Source organism: Monocercomonoides exilis (assembly GCF_001643675.1).
Source record: "Monocercomonoides exilis strain PA203 chromosome Unknown scaffold50-658552, whole genome shotgun sequence".
NCBI lineage: Eukaryota > Preaxostyla > Oxymonadida > Polymastigidae > Monocercomonoides > Monocercomonoides exilis.
The window spans coordinates 5,407-20,455 of NW_027150595.1; the positions used below are offsets into that span (position 1 = coordinate 5,407).

Consider the following 15,049-nt stretch of genomic DNA (forward strand, 5'->3'; position numbering starts at 1 on the left):
GAAAAGAAGTATTGAGAATAATTGGTGTTGAGTGATATTTCGGGTGAGAGGGCCTTCTCAGGGAAAGCCTTCCCACCCAAAAATATCAATGAAATATTTCTCAAAACTTCACCAAGTGATGTGTAATGCAATGCAGAGTGTGATGGGAGAGCGTTGCAAGGCGCTCCCCACCTCGACGAGCCGGAAGGAACGCGCGCTGCCCTAGGCCTTTTCCAGTCAATTTCCCTTATTAACCGAATTTTCTTTGTTTTTTTGCGGGGCGGGGAGGGGCGGTGAGTGGTGTGGCCTGCACAGCAGGCCACAGGAGCCAGGGGGCTATTTACACAAATTTTGTAATTTTTTGTCGAAAAAGAAGTATTGAGAATAATTGGTGTTGAGTGATATTTCGGGTGAGAGGGCCTTCTCAGAGGAAAAGCCTTCCCACCCAAAATATCAATGAAATATTTCTCAAAACTTCACCAAGTGATGTGACAATGCAAGAGAGTGTGATGGGAGAGCGTTGCAAGGCGCTCCCCACTCGACGAGCCGGAACGCGCTGCGCGCTGCCCTAGGCCTTTCCAGTCAATTTCCCTTATTAACCGAATTTTCTTTGTTTTTTTTTTTGCGGGGAGGGCGCGGGGAGGTGTGGCCTGCACAGCAGGCCACAGGAGCCAGGGGGCTATTTACACAAATTTTGTAATTTTTGTCGAAAAAGAAGTATTGAGAATAATTGGTGTTGAGTGATATTTCGGGTGAGAGGGCCTTCTCAGAGGGAAAAAGCCTTCCCACCCAAAAATATCAATGAAATATTTCTCAAAACTTCACCAAGTGATGTGACAATGCAAGAGAGTGTGATGGAGAGCGTTGCAAGGCGCTCCCCACTCGACGAGCCGGAAGGAACGCTGCGCGCTGCCCTAGGCCTTTTCCAGTCAATTTCCTTATTAACCGAATTTTCTTTGTTTTTTTTTTGCGGGGCGGGGAGGGCGCGGTAGTGTGGCCTGCAGGCCACAGGAGCCAGGGGGCTATTTACACAAATTTTGTAATTTTTGTCGAAAAAGAAGTATTGAGAATAATTGGTGTTGAGTGATATTTCGGGTGAGAGGGCCTTCTCAGAGGGAAAAGCCTTCCCACCCAAAAATATCAATGAAATATTTCTCAAACTTCACCAAGTGATGTGACAATGCAAGAGAGTGTGATGGGAGAGCGTTGCAAGGCGCTCCCCACTCTCGACGAGCCGGAAGGAACGCGCTGCGCGCTGCCCTAGGCCTTTTCCAGTCAATTTCCCTTATTAACCGAATTTTCTTTGTTTTTTTGCGGGGCGGGGAGGGCGCGGTGAGGTGTGGCCTGCACAGCAGGCCACAGAGCTCAGGGGGCTATTTACACAAATTTTGTAATTTTTGTCGAAAGAAGTATTGAGAATAATTGGTGTTGAGTGATATTTCGGGTGAGAGGGCCTTCTCAGAGGAAAAAGCCTTCCCACCCAAAAATATCAATGAAATATTTCTCAAAACTTCACCAAGTGATGTGACAATGCAAGAGAGTGTGATGGGAGAGCGTTGCAAGGCGCTCCCCACTCGACGAGCCGGAAGGAACGCGCTGCGCGCTGCCCTAGGCCTTTTCCAGTCAATTTCCCTTATTAACCGAATTTTCTTTGTTTTTTTTGCGGGGCGGGGAGGGCGCGGTGAGTGGTGTGGCCTGCACAGCAGGCCACAGGAGCCAGGGGGCTATTTACACAAATTTTGTAATTTTTGTCGAAAAGAAGTATTGAGAATAATTGGTGTTGAGTGATATTTCGGGTGAGAGGGCCTTCTCAGAGGGAAAAGCCTTCCCACCCAAAAATATCAATGAAATATTTCTCAAAACTTCACCAAGTGATGTGACAATGCAAGAGAGTGTGATGGGAGAGCGTTGCAAGGCGCTCCCCACTCGACGAGCCGGAAGGAACGCGCTGCGCGCTGCCCTAGGCCAGTCAATTTCCCTTATTAACCGAATTTTCTTTGTTTTTTTGCGGGGCGGGGAGGGCGCGGTGGTGGTGTGGCCTGCTGCAGGCCACAGGAGCCAGGGGGCTATTTACACAAATTTTGTAATTTTTGTCGAAAAGAAGTATTGAGAATAATTGGTGTTGAGTGATATTTCGGGTGAGAGGGCCTTCTCAGAGGAAAAGCCTTCCCACCCAAAAATATCAATGAAATATTTCTCAAAACTTCACCAAGTGATGTGACAATGCAAGAGAGTGTGATGGGAGAGCGTTGCAAGGCGCTCCCCACTCTCGACGAGCCGGAAGGAACGCGCTGCGCGCTGCCCTAGGCCTTTTCCAGTCAATTTCCCTTATTAACCGAATTTTCTTTGTTTTTTTGCGGGGCGGGGAGGGCGCGGTGAGTGGTGTGGCCTGCTGTGTAGCAGGCCACAGACAGGGGGCTATTTACACAAATTTTGTAATTTTTGTCGAAAAGAAGTATTGAGAATAATTGGTGTTGAGTGATATTTCGGGTGAGAGGGCCTTCTCAGAGGGAAAAGCCTTCCCACCCAAAAATATCAATGAAATATTTCTCAAAACTTCACCAAGTGATGTGACAATGCAAGAGAGTGTGATGGGAGAGCGTTGCAAGGCGCTCCCCACTCTCGACGAGCCGGAAGGAACGCTGCGCGCTGCCCTAGGCCTTTTCCAGTCAATTTCCCTTATTAACCGAATTTTCTTTGTTTTTGCGGGGCGGGGAGGGCGCGGTGAGTGGTGTGGCCTGCACAGCAGGCCACAGGAGCCAGGGGGCTATTTACACAAATTTTGTAATTTTTGTCGAAAAGAAGTATTGAGAATAATTGGTGTTGAGTGATATTTCGGGTGAGAGGGCCTTCTCAGAGGAAAAAGCCTTCCCACCCAAAAATATCAATGAAATATTTCTCAAAACTTCACCAAGTGATGTGACAATGCAAGAGAGTGTGATGGGAGAGCGTTGCAAGGCGCTCCCCACTCGACGAGCCGGAAGGAACGCGCTGCGCGCTGCCCTAGGCCTTTTCCAGTCAATTTCCCTTATTAACCGAATTTTCTTTGTTTTTTTTGCGGGGCGGGGAGGGCGCGGTGAGTGGTGTGGCCTGCTGTGCAGGCCACAGGAGCCAGGGGGCTATTTACACAAATTTTGTAATTTTTGTCGAAAAAGAAGTATTGAGAATAATTGGTGTTGAGTGATATTTCGGGTGAGAGGGCCTTCTCAGAGGAAAAAGCCTTCCCACCCAAAAATATCAATGAAATATTTCTCAAAACTTCACCAAGTGATGTGACAATGCAAGAGAGTGTGATGGGAGAGCGTTGCAAGGCGCTCCCCACTCTCGACGAGCCGGAAGGAACGCGCTGCGCGCTGCCCTAGGCCTTTTCCAGTCAATTTCCCTTATTAACCGAATTTTCTTTGTTTTTTTGCGGGGCGGGGAGGGCGCGGTGAGTGGTGTGGCCTGCTGTGCAGGCCACAGGAGCCAGGGGGCTATTTACACAAATTTTGTAATTTTTGTCGAAAAGAAGTATTGAGAATAATTGGTGTTGAGTGATATTTCGGGTGAGAGGGCCTTCTCAGAGGGAAAAAGCCTTCCCACCCAAAAATATCAATGAAATATTTCTCAAAACTTCACCAAGTGATGTGACAATGCAAGAGAGTGTGATGGGAGAGCGTTGCAAGGCGCTCCCCACTCCTCGACGAGCCGGAAGGAACGCGCTGCGCGCTGCCCTAGGCCTTTTCCAGTCAATTTCCCTTATTAACCGAATTTTCTTTGTTTTTTTTTTTTGCGGGGCGGGGAGGGCGCGGTGAGTGGTGTGGCCTGCTGTGCAGGCCACAGGAGCCAGGGGGCTATTTACACAAATTTTGTAATTTTTGTCGAAAAGAAGTATTGAGAATAATTGGTGTTGAGTGATATTTCGGGTGAGAGGGCCTTCTCAGAGGGAAAAAAGCCTTCCCACCCAAAAATATCAATGAAATATTTCTCAAAACTTCACCAAGTGATGTGACAATGCAAGAGAGTGTGATGGGAGAGCGTTGCAAGGCGCTCCCCACTCTCGACGAGCCGGAAGGAACGCGCTGCGCGCTGCCCTAGGCCTTTTCCAGTCAATTTCCTTATTAACCGAATTTTCTTTGTTTTTTTGCGGGGCGGGGAGGGCGCGGTGAGTGGTGTGGCCTGCTGTGCAGGCCACAGGAGCCAGGGGGCTATTTACACAAATTTTGTAATTTTTGTCGAAAAAGAAGTATTGAGAATAATTGGTGTTGAGTGATATTTCGGGTGAGAGGGCCTTCTCAGAGGGAAAAGCCTTCCCACCCAAAAATATCAATGAAATATTTCTCAAAACTTCACCAAGTGATGTGACAATGCAAGAGAGTGTGATGGGAGAGCGTTGCAAGGCGCTCCCCACTCGACGAGCCGGAAGGAACGCTGCGCGCTGCCCTAGGCCTTTTCCAGTCAATTTCCCTTATTAACCGAATTTTCTTTGTTTTTTGCGGGGCGGGGAGGGCGCGGTGAGTGGTGTGGCCTGCTGCAGGCCACAGGAGCCAGGGGGCTATTTACACAAATTTTGTAATTTTTGTCGAAAAAGAAGTATTGAGAATAATTGGTGTTGAGTGATATTTCGGGTGAGAGGGCCTTCTCAGAGGAAAAAGCCTTCCCACCCAAAAATATCAATGAAATATTTCTCAAAACTTCACCAAGTGATGTGACAATGCAAGAGAGTGTGATGGGAGAGCGTTGCAAGGCGCTCCCCACTCTCGACGAGCCGGAAGGAACGCGCTGCGCGCTGCCCTAGGCCTTTTCCAGTCAATTTCCCTTATTAACCGAATTTTCTTTGTTTTTTGCGGGGCGGGGAGGGCGCGGTGAGTGGTGTGGCCTGCTGTGCAGGCCACAGGAGCCAGGGGGCTATTTACACAAATTTTGTAATTTTTGTCGAAAAAGAAGTATTGAGAATAATTGGTGTTGAGTGATATTTCGGGTGAGAGGGCCTTCTCAGAGGAAAAAGCCTTCCCACCCAAAAATATCAATGAAATATTTCTCAAAACTTCACCAAGTGATGTGACAATGCAAGAGAGTGTGATGGGAGAGCGTTGCAAGGCGCTCCCCACTCTCGACGAGCCGGAAGGAACGCGCTGCGCGCTGCCCTAGGCCTTTTCCAGTCAATTTCCCTTATTAACCGAATTTTCTTTTGTTTTTTTTTTTTGCGCGGGAGGGGCGCGGTGAGTGGTGTGGCCTGCTGTGCAGGCCACAGGAGCCAGGGGGCTATTTACACAAATTTTGTAATTTTTGTCGAAAAAGAAGTATTGAGAATAATTGGTGTTGAGTGATATTTCGGGTGAGAGGGCCTTCTCAGAGGGAAAAGCCTTCCCACCCAAAAATATCAATGAAATATTTCTCAAAACTTCACCAAGTGATGTGACAATGCAAGAGAGTGTGATGGGAGAGCGTTGCAAGGCGCTCCCCACTCTCGACGAGCCGGAAGGAACGCTGCGCGCTGCCCTAGGCCTTTTCCAGTCAATTTCCCTTATTAACCGAATTTTCTTTGTTTTTTTTGCGGGGCGGGGAGGGCGCGGTGAGTGGTGTGGCCTGCTGTGCAGGCCACAGGAGCCAGGGGCTATTTACACAAATTTTGTAATTTTTGTCGAAAAGAAGTATTGAGAATAATTGGTGTTGAGTGATATTTCGGGTGAGAGGGCCTTCTCAGAGGGAAAAGCCTTCCCACCCAAAAATATCAATGAAATATTTCTCAAAACTTCACCAAGTGATGTGACAATGCAAGAGAGTGTGATGGGAGAGCGTTGCAAGGCGCTCCCACTCTCGACGAGCCGGAAGGAACGCGCTGCGCGCTGCCCTAGGCCTTTTCCAGTCAATTTCCCTTATTAACCGAATTTTCTTTGTTTTTTTGCGGGGCGGGGAGGGCGCGGTGAGTGGTGTGGCCTGCTGTGCAGGCCACAGGAGCCAGGGGGCTATTTACACAAATTTTGTAATTTTTGTCGAAAAAGAAGTATTGAGAATAATTGGTGTTGAGTGATATTTCGGGTGAGAGGGCCTTCTCAGAGGGAAAAAGCCTTCCCACCCAAAAATATCAATGAAATATTTCTCAAAACTTCACCAAGTGATGTGACAATGCAAGAGAGTGTGATGGGAGAGCGTTGCAAGGCGCTCCCCACTCTCGACGAGCCGGAAGGAACGCGCTGCGCGCTGCCCTAGGCCTTTTCCAGTCAATTTCCCTTATTAACCGAATTTTCTTTGTTTTTTTGCGGGGCGGGGAGGGCGCGGTGAGTGGTGTGGCCTGCTGTGCAGGCCACAGGAGCTCAGGGGGCTATTTACACAAATTTTGTAATTTTTGTCGAAAAAGAAGTATTGAGAATAATTGGTGTTGAGTGATATTTCGGGTGAGAGGGCCTTCTCAGAGGGAAAAGCCTTCCCACCCAAAAATATCAATGAAATATTTCTCAAAACTTCACCAAGTGATGTGACAATGCAAGAGAGTGTGATGGGAGAGCGTTGCAAGGCGCTCCCCACTCTCGACGAGCCGGAAGGAACGCGCTGCGCGCTGCCCTAGGCCTTTTCCAGTCAATTTCCCTTATTAACCGAATTTTCTTTGTTTTTTGCGGGGCGGGGAGGGCGCGGTGAGTGGTGTGGCCTGCTGTGCAGGCCACAGGAGCTCAGGGGGCTATTTACACAAATTTTGTAATTTTTGTCGAAAAGAAGTATTGAGAATAATTGGTGTTGAGTGATATTTCGGGTGAGAGGGCCTTCTCAGAGGAAAAAGCCTTCCCACCCAAAAATATCAATGAAATATTTCTCAAAACTTCACCAAGTGATGTGACAATGCAAGAGAGTGTGATGGGAGAGCGTTGCAAGGCGCTCCCCACTCTCGACGAGCCGGAAGGAACGCTGCGCGCTGCCCTAGGCCTTTTCCAGTCAATTTCCCTTATTAACCGAATTTTCTTTGTTTTTTTTGCGGGGCGGGGAGGGCGCGGTGAGTGGTGTGGCCTGCTGTGCAGGCCACAGGAGCCAGGGGGCTATTTACACAAATTTTGTAATTTTTGTCGAAAAAGAAGTATTGAGAATAATTGGTGTTGAGTGATATTTCGGGTGAGAGGGCCTTCTCAGAGGGAAAAAGCCTTCCCACCCAAAAATATCAATGAAATATTTCTCAAAACTTCACCAAGTGATGTGACAATGCAAGAGAGTGTGATGGGAGAGCGTTGCAAGGCGCTCCCCACTCTCGACGAGCCGGAAGGAACGCGCTGCGCGCTGCCCTAGGCCTTTTCCAGTCAATTTCCTTATTAACCGAATTTTCTTTGTTTTTTTGCGGGGCGGGGAGGGCGCGGTGAGTGGTGTGGCCTGCTGTGCAGGCCACAGGAGCTCAGGGGGCTATTTACACAAATTTTGTAATTTTTGTCGAAAAAGAAGTATTGAGAATAATTGGTGTTGAGTGATATTTCGGGTGAGAGGGCCTTCTCAGAGGGAAAAGCCTTCCCACCCAAAAATATCAATGAAATATTTCTCAAAACTTCACCAAGTGATGTGACAATGCAAGAGAGTGTGATGGGAGAGCGTTGCAAGGCGCTCCCCACTCTCGACGAGCCGGAAGGAACGCGCTGCGCGCTGCCCTAGGCCTTTTCCAGTCAATTTCCCTTATTAACCGAATTTTCTTTGTTTTTTTTTTTTGCGGGGCGGGGAGGGCGCGGTGAGTGGTGTGGCCTGCTGTGCAGGCCACAGGAGCTCAGGGGGCTATTTACACAAATTTTGTAATTTTTGTCGAAAAAGAAGTATTGAGAATAATTGGTGTTGAGTGATATTTCGGGTGAGAGGGCCTTCTCAGAGGGAAAAGCCTTCCCACCCAAAAATATCAATGAAATATTTCTCAAAACTTCACCAAGTGATGTGACAATGCAAGAGAGTGTGATGGGAGAGCGTTGCAAGGCGCTCCCCACTCTCGACGAGCCGGAAGGAACGCGCTGCGCGCTGCCCTAGGCCTTTTCCAGTCAATTTCCCTTATTAACCGAATTTTCTTTGTTTTTTTGCGGGGCGGGGAGGGCGCGGTGAGTGGTGTGGCCTGCTGCAGGCCACAGGAGCTCAGGGGGCTATTTACACAAATTTTGTAATTTTTGTCGAAAAAGAAGTATTGAGAATAATTGGTGTTGAGTGATATTTCGGGTGAGAGGGCCTTCTCAGAGGGAAAAAGCCTTCCCACCCAAAAATATCAATGAAATATTTCTCAAAACTTCACCAAGTGATGTGACAATGCAAGAGAGTGTGATGGGAGAGCGTTGCAAGGCGCTCCCCACTCTCGACGAGCCGGAAGGAACGCGCTGCGCGCTGCCCTAGGCCTTTTCCAGTCAATTTCCCTTATTAACCGAATTTTCTTTGTTTTTTTGCGGGGCGGGGAGGGCGCGGTGAGTGGTGTGGCCTGCTGTGCAGGCCACAGGAGCCAGGGGGCTATTTACACAAATTTTGTAATTTTTGTCGAAAAGAAGTATTGAGAATAATTGGTGTTGAGTGATATTTCGGGTGAGAGGGCCTTCTCAGAGGGAAAAGCCTTCCCACCCAAAAATATCAATGAAATATTTCTCAAAACTTCACCAAGTGATGTGACAATGCAAGAGAGTGTGATGGGAGAGCGTTGCAAGGCGCTCCCCACTCTCGACGAGCCGGAAGGAACGCGCTGCGCGCTGCCCTAGGCCTTTTCCAGTCAATTTCCCTTATTAACCGAATTTTCTTTGTTTTTTTGCGGGGCGGGGAGGGCGCGGTGAGTGGTGTGGCCTGCTGTGCAGGCCACAGGAGCTCAGGGGCTATTTACACAAATTTTGTAATTTTTGTCGAAAAAGAAGTATTGAGAATAATTGGTGTTGAGTGATATTTCGGGTGAGAGGGCCTTCTCAGAGGGAAAAAGCCTTCCCACCCAAAAATATCAATGAAATATTTCTCAAAACTTCACCAAGTGATGTGACAATGCAAGAGAGTGTGATGGGAGAGCGTTGCAAGGCGCTCCCCACTCTCGACGAGCCGGAAGGAACGCGCTGCGCGCTGCCCTAGGCCTTTTCCAGTCAATTTCCCTTATTAACCGAATTTTCTTTGTTTTTTTTTGCGGGGCGGGGAGGGCGCGGTGAGTGGTGTGGCCTGCTGTGCAGGCCACAGGAGCCAGGGGGCTATTTACACAAATTTTGTAATTTTTGTCGAAAAGAAGTATTGAGAATAATTGGTGTTGAGTGATATTTCGGGTGAGAGGGCCTTCTCAGAGGGAAAAGCCTTCCCACCCAAAAATATCAATGAAATATTTCTCAAAACTTCACCAAGTGATGTGACAATGCAAGAGAGTGTGATGGGAGAGCGTTGCAAGGCGCTCCCCACTCTCGACGAGCCGGAAGGAACGCGCTGCGCGCTGCCCTAGGCCTTTTCCAGTCAATTTCCCTTATTAACCGAATTTTCTTTGTTTTTTTGCGGGGCGGGGAGGGCGCGGTGAGTGGTGTGGCCTGCTGTGCAGGCCACAGGAGCTCAGGGGCTATTTACACAAATTTTGTAATTTTTGTCGAAAAAGAAGTATTGAGAATAATTGGTGTTGAGTGATATTTCGGGTGAGAGGGCCTTCTCAGAGGGAAAAAGCCTTCCCACCCAAAAATATCAATGAAATATTTCTCAAAACTTCACCAAGTGATGTGACAATGCAAGAGAGTGTGATGGGAGAGCGTTGCAAGGCGCTCCCCACTCTCGACGAGCCGGAAGGAACGCGCTGCGCGCTGCCCTAGGCCTTTTCCAGTCAATTTCCCTTATTAACCGAATTTTCTTTGTTTTTTTGCGGGGCGGGGAGGGCGCGGTGAGTGGTGTGGCCTGCTGTGCAGGCCACAGGAGCTCAGGGGGCTATTTACACAAATTTTGTAATTTTTGTCGAAAAAGAAGTATTGAGAATAATTGGTGTTGAGTGATATTTCGGGTGAGAGGGCCTTCTCAGAGGGAAAAAAGCCTTCCCACCCAAAAATATCAATGAAATATTTCTCAAAACTTCACCAAGTGATGTGACAATGCAAGAGAGTGTGATGGGAGAGCGTTGCAAGGCGCTCCCCACTCTCGACGAGCCGGAAGGAACGCGCTGCGCGCTGCCCTAGGCCTTTTCCAGTCAATTTCCCTTATTAACCGAATTTTCTTTTGTTTTTTTTTTTTTGCGGGGCGGGGAGGGCGCGGTGAGTGGTGTGGCCTGCTGTGCAGGCCACAGGAGCCAGGGGGCTATTTACACAAATTTTGTAATTTTTGTCGAAAAAGAAGTATTGAGAATAATTGGTGTTGAGTGATATTTCGGGTGAGAGGGCCTTCTCAGAGGGAAAAAGCCTTCCCACCCAAAAATATCAATGAAATATTTCTCAAAACTTCACCAAGTGATGTGACAATGCAAGAGAGTGTGATGGGAGAGCGTTGCAAGGCGCTCCCCACTCTCGACGAGCCGGAAGGAACGCGCTGCGCGCTGCCCTAGGCCTTTTCCAGTCAATTTCCCTTATTAACCGAATTTTCTTTGTTTTTTTTTTTTGCGGGGCGGGGAGGGCGCGGTGAGTGGTGTGGCCTGCTGTGCAGGCCACAGGAGCTCAGGGGGCTATTTACACAAATTTTGTAATTTTTGTCGAAAAAGAAGTATTGAGAATAATTGGTGTTGAGTGATATTTCGGGTGAGAGGGCCTTCTCAGAGGGAAAAAGCCTTCCCACCCAAAAATATCAATGAAATATTTCTCAAAACTTCACCAAGTGATGTGACAATGCAAGAGAGTGTGATGGGAGAGCGTTGCAAGGCGCTCCCCACTCTCGACGAGCCGGAAGGAACGCGCTGCGCGCTGCCCTAGGCCTTTTCCAGTCAATTTCCCTTATTAACCGAATTTTCTTTGTTTTTTTTTTTGCGGGGCGGGGAGGGCGCGGTGAGTGGTGTGGCCTGCTGTGCAGGCCACAGGAGCTCAGGGGGCTATTTACACAAATTTTGTAATTTTTGTCGAAAAAGAAGTATTGAGAATAATTGGTGTTGAGTGATATTTCGGGTGAGAGGGCCTTCTCAGAGGGAAAAAGCCTTCCCACCCAAAAATATCAATGAAATATTTCTCAAAACTTCACCAAGTGATGTGACAATGCAAGAGAGTGTGATGGGAGAGCGTTGCAAGGCGCTCCCCACTCTCGACGAGCCGGAAGGAACGCGCTGCGCGCTGCCCTAGGCCTTTTCCAGTCAATTTCCCTTATTAACCGAATTTTCTTTGTTTTTTTTTTTGCGGGGCGGGGAGGGCGCGGTGAGTGGTGTGGCCTGCTGTGCAGGCCACAGGAGCCAGGGGGCTATTTACACAAATTTTGTAATTTTTGTCGAAAAGAAGTATTGAGAATAATTGGTGTTGAGTGATATTTCGGGTGAGAGGGCCTTCTCAGAGGGAAAAAGCCTTCCCACCCAAAAATATCAATGAAATATTTCTCAAAACTTCACCAAGTGATGTGACAATGCAAGAGAGTGTGATGGGAGAGCGTTGCAAGGCGCTCCCCACTCTCGACGAGCCGGAAGGAACGCGCTGCGCGCTGCCCTAGGCCTTTTCCAGTCAATTTCCCTTATTAACCGAATTTTCTTTGTTTTTTTTTGCGGGGCGGGGAGGGCGCGGTGAGTGGTGTGGCCTGCTGTGCAGGCCACAGGAGCTCAGGGGGCTATTTACACAAATTTTGTAATTTTTGTCGAAAAAGAAGTATTGAGAATAATTGGTGTTGAGTGATATTTCGGGTGAGAGGGCCTTCTCAGAGGGAAAAAGCCTTCCCACCCAAAAATATCAATGAAATATTTCTCAAAACTTCACCAAGTGATGTGACAATGCAAGAGAGTGTGATGGGAGAGCGTTGCAAGGCGCTCCCCACTCTCGACGAGCCGGAAGGAACGCGCTGCGCGCTGCCCTAGGCCTTTTCCAGTCAATTTCCCTTATTAACCGAATTTTCTTTGTTTTTTTTTTTGCGGGGGCGGGGAGGGCGCGGTGAGTGGTGTGGCCTGCTGTGCAGGCCACAGGAGCCAGGGGGCTATTTACACAAATTTTGTAATTTTTGTCGAAAAAGAAGTATTGAGAATAATTGGTGTTGAGTGATATTTCGGGTGAGAGGGCCTTCTCAGAGGGAAAAAGCCTTCCCACCCAAAAATATCAATGAAATATTTCTCAAAACTTCACCAAGTGATGTGACAATGCAAGAGAGTGTGATGGGAGAGCGTTGCAAGGCGCTCCCCACTCTCGACGAGCCGGAAGGAACGCTGCGCGCTGCCCTAGGCCTTTTCCAGTCAATTTCCCTTATTAACCGAATTTTCTTTGTTTTTTTTTTTTGCGGGGCGGGGAGGGCGCGGTGAGTGGTGTGGCCTGCTGTGCAGGCCACAGGAGCCAGGGGGCTATTTACACAAATTTTGTAATTTTTGTCGAAAAAGAAGTATTGAGAATAATTGGTGTTGAGTGATATTTCGGGTGAGAGGGCCTTCTCAGAGGGAAAAAGCCTTCCCACCCAAAAATATCAATGAAATATTTCTCAAAACTTCACCAAGTGATGTGACAATGCAAGAGAGTGTGATGGGAGAGCGTTGCAAGGCGCTCCCCACTCTCGACGAGCCGAAGTCACGTCGCTTCGCACAAAATGCTCGCTTCGCTCGCATTTCGTGCTCGCTCCTTAGACTTTTGCTCGTCGAGCTTAGGGGAGCGCTATTATTTTTTTTTTTTTTTAATTTTTAAATTTTTATTTTATCATTTTGCATCGAATGTATTTATTTTATATTTTTTTGAAAATTATCAAAAATACCATATTATAATTTTATGTAATATAGCATTTGCAAAAACTATGAAACGAATTGATTTTGAGTGATACATCCTCAACATTCGTTAACAAATCATTCTTACGTCTTGTTTCATGTATGTGCTGTTTTCTTTACATTTATTTTTCCGTTCTGATATGTTGCACATTTTGTGATAGATTTCTTGACTAGCTGTTTGTATTTCGTGCAATCATCGTAATATTCATTACAAATCTTTTACAGACAAAAGATCTTCATCACTAAATTTTATTCTTCATCCGATTTCATTCCATCATAACAATTCGCAATAATTGTGACATTATTTTTTCAGATCTCAATGAATGCAACAAATCAAGAGAAATCTTAAAGAAAATATTTTATCGTTCATTCAATAATTGTTTTTCAAACCTTTATGCAACAAACAACAAGTATCTCTTCTAGTCCTTTGTTTTCCGAAAGTTCGTAAGCAATTTCATGATAATTTGAGAAATACTACATTTCATTTTATATCACTCTCAATAAAAAGTCAAAAAAATTATCAAATAAATTGAATATTTTTATTTTTTATTAAATATTGATGTCAAACCTTGATTTCATTAAAACTTCAAATAAAACTAGACTGAATTCAAGTAATCATAATGACATTAATCAATGAACTTCAATGAAAATGTATATTCTTATTATTATCAACAGTTTATCTTGTTGATAATGAAAATCATCGATGATGTCCTTTCAATTAACGTAATGTCCTTCTTGATTTCATTTCAAGCTCATTCCAGCCAATTCTTTTCTTCCACAACAGATCCGAATAATATCATCAATTGTTTTTCACAACGAATTTGTGCCAATGCGTTGAGAAAAAATGTCGACTGTCATTCATGTTTCATATTCGATCAAACTTCATTTCATGAAAATTTTTTCTTTAGTGGATTTTCCTTTATCAGCATTTTTCCATCTTTGCATCTTGTTCCAGCTTAACAAATTACTTTTTTCTTTTTGCGCTATCTTCGTTCATCTTTTAACTTCATCACAGCTATTTCGTTTGCTCAAAACATAAATTCTTTCTTTTAATGTCATTAATCAATGAAAATATAAACATTTATAAAATAACTTTCGCTAACAATGCACACACTTTTTATATCATCTAATGTTTGAATGACTGCTTGACAAAATTCTGATTTGTTTGAAAAAAACTTGCTGTATCAAATTATGATCACAATGAATACCATACAAAAAAATATATAGAACAAAACATTCAATAACAATTTATTTATCGAAATCAGCAAAGTGAAATAAAAATGAAACGCAAAATCCTTATTTTGTTTGAAAATTATTCTTCAATTATGTTAAAATCTGTAATAGTGCAGTCTGATTCACATATTTTTTGTCTCATTTATTTTGTATTTTGTTCTGCTTTCTTCCTCATGCAAATATCGAACATCTCTATTCAATAGAGTGAATGCAAAGATTTATCCATGCGCACTGTTGAGAATTACCTTTGAAACAGAGATTATTTGAAAAAACCAAACCAAGTTATGTGTTCAAACAGAATTGAAAGAAACTGATTCTGATTCAAAACTTTTGCTATTCGTTGTGCTTTGTTATTTGGTATTTGGATGCATCGTGAAATATCTTTTCTGCATTCAGATTGAATGAAGATGCTCCAACAAAATGATTAAAGAAAGCAATCATTCACATTTCACATGATTCAAATGAATTTTCCAATTTCATCATTCAGCAGTTTTTGGTGAAATAGTACTTTGCCCATTTTTGTGTTATCATGAATAACTTTTCTTTAACTAAAACAATTCAATTTTGCTTTTGTTTTCTCGTTAGAATAATCGATAACAACATGATCTTCCAAAAACCAATTCATTATTCTTTGTACTTGATGATTGTTTCATTCGACTTTCTTTAATTCCTCTTGTTCAGATGACAAAGAAATTAATTATCATCGCCATTTTCAACGATCGAACGGAGACAAAAAACAAATCTTTCTAAGAACATTTCTCGAATCGCCATTTGTTTCTTTTGCAAAACAAATGAATAACAAAAACTCTTGATAAACTCAATTTCTGAAAAATGTTGCAATGCATTTGATTGTGAATATATCTCATTTAAAGAAGAAACGATGATGAATGACTTGAATGAACTCATTGATATTTAATGATCAACCATCACAATTCATTTGTTTGTGATCATCGTATTCGTTCATTAAATATGCGTTTCATGGATTCCTATTCTAATTAGCTTTCATTGTGCTGTCTGCAACCTCCTTCCATCATTGAGAATGTTCACCAGGCTTAA

The 15,049-nt window shown here is 45.1% G+C and overlaps 2 protein-coding genes across 2 annotated transcripts; both read left to right on the forward strand.

The window, feature by feature from the left end:
• Positions 1-2,555: 2,555 nt before the first annotated feature.
• MONOS_18157 (uncharacterized protein) lies at positions 2,556-3,341 on the forward strand (the record flags this gene model as incomplete). The annotated part of the gene is made up of 3 exons (XM_067871148.1): positions 2,556-2,710; positions 2,895-3,062; positions 3,248-3,341. 3 exons carry the CDS (start codon positions 2,556-2,558, stop codon positions 3,339-3,341), a joined length of 417 nt encoding a protein of 138 aa, XP_067720864.1.
• Positions 3,342-6,795: 3,454 nt separating this feature from the next.
• MONOS_18158 (uncharacterized protein) lies at positions 6,796-7,233 on the forward strand (the record flags this gene model as incomplete). Its single annotated transcript, XM_067871149.1, has 2 exons — positions 6,796-6,953; positions 7,140-7,233. 2 exons carry the CDS (start codon positions 6,796-6,798, stop codon positions 7,231-7,233), a joined length of 252 nt encoding a protein of 83 aa, XP_067720865.1.
• Positions 7,234-15,049: the final 7,816 nt, after the last annotated feature.